We start from the raw sequence: 1,482 nt of genomic DNA on the forward strand, positions 1-1,482 counted from the left end.
CAAGCTATTTCTCTTTGCAAAAAAGTGTCAAATTGATTACTCTAATACTATTGTGTAAAAGGATAAGATCTCTTTTCACAATCACTATATTCAATATTATATATATGATGTTTATGAGATTCAACAGCTGCTTTGATGTGGGAATTCATCAGATCTCAATGCAATTGAGCCAGCTTGGCCCTGAATGAAGTGCAGAATAACAAAAAAAAGAAGCTTCTAAGAATTGTATAGAAACAGTTAAAATATAAGAACAGATATGAAAGAATCTGTCACAAAAGAAAATACAGACATGAATTGAGTGGATTTCTGTACATATTGAAAAAATTATAGAGTTAGAAGGTGGCAATGAGTATAGAGAAGGAAGATGGCACAGGCAGATAAAGGAATAGAATACTCATCTGATTCTGCAGAGTGGCAGATTGGCACACAGGTTGGCATACAGATTGGCAAGCAGGTTGGCACGCAGGTTGGCACGCAGATTGGCAGGCAGATTCCATGTTGAATGGCAGTGGAGACAAGGAATAATCAAGAGCTGAGTATTCAGTATAAAATACAGTGTGAATTTCTGCCAAGATTTGTGGCGCTGTCTAGTTGTCTTTTTGCCGGCGCAATTCTTTTGATAGCGCCCTCCGTACAATTAAACACGAGACTCAAACCCTTGATTGATGCTGCGCGCCCGCTCCCGTCCCCGCTCCCGTCCCCGCTCCCGTCCCCGTCATCATGTCCCTGTCTGTGTGAATTACCACCACCTCCTCATGATCAGCGTCCTGACCGGGGTTACATGTCTGGAACTGAAAAGCGCGGAGGAATAAGTACCACCCAACAGCTATCACCGTACCCATCGCGGGGCCGAGCCAGTAGATCCAGTGGTACCCCGGGAAGGAGCGGTTGATGACGTCTGGGCCGAGAGAGCGGGCGGGGTTTAAGGAGCCGCCGGTGAAGGGGATTCCTATGAGATGTCTTGTTAGTTTTTTTTTTTTTTTTTTTTTTTGTGTGGCTAGTTTCCTTAGGCTTGTTGGGGTGGGGAGGCTGGAAGGTGAGGTGGAAATTATTCACCAGCAAAGCGGGATAGAGGAAGGGGGGAAAGAAAAAGGGCTGAATATATATAATTACATACCCGTCAGCTCAGCTAAAAAGAATGCCAACCCAATCCCCAACGGCGCCATGAAAGTTGCCGCGTGTTTCTCGACCGCGAGCATTAGTATCGTAAGTACCAACTGGGCTGTCAGGAACATTTCGATGAATAGTCCTTGTGCTATCGACGTGCCGTTGATCAGGCGTGTCCCTACGGCTAGAGAAGTGGGAAAGATGGCGGAGGCCACACCTGCAGCGGCAATACCGCCAACAAGTTGCGCAATGATGACGAGCACTGCTCGGAGGGGTCCGATGACCCCCAGGAGCAAGAGCGCGAAGGCTACCTGTATGCGTAGATATGTTTAGTGTTATTCATTTTCACTCTGTTTCAAGGACTGGTTTCGTGTC

General features: G+C 46.4%; 1 protein-coding gene across 1 annotated transcript; it reads right to left on the reverse strand.

Annotated features, from left to right (window-relative positions):
• Positions 1-650: 650 nt before the first annotated feature.
• HCAG_01009 (predicted protein) lies at positions 651-1,166 on the reverse strand (the record flags this gene model as incomplete). Its single annotated transcript, XM_001543913.1, has 2 exons — positions 651-949; positions 1,118-1,166. 2 exons carry the CDS (start codon positions 1,164-1,166, stop codon positions 651-653), a joined length of 348 nt encoding a protein of 115 aa, XP_001543963.1.
• Between the last annotated feature and the right edge of the window lie 316 nt (positions 1,167-1,482).

This window comes from Histoplasma capsulatum, genomic scaffold, assembly GCF_000149585.1.
Source record: "Histoplasma capsulatum NAm1 scaffold_1 genomic scaffold, whole genome shotgun sequence".
In the NCBI taxonomy this organism is placed as follows: Eukaryota; Fungi; Ascomycota; class Eurotiomycetes; order Onygenales; family Ajellomycetaceae; genus Histoplasma; species Histoplasma mississippiense.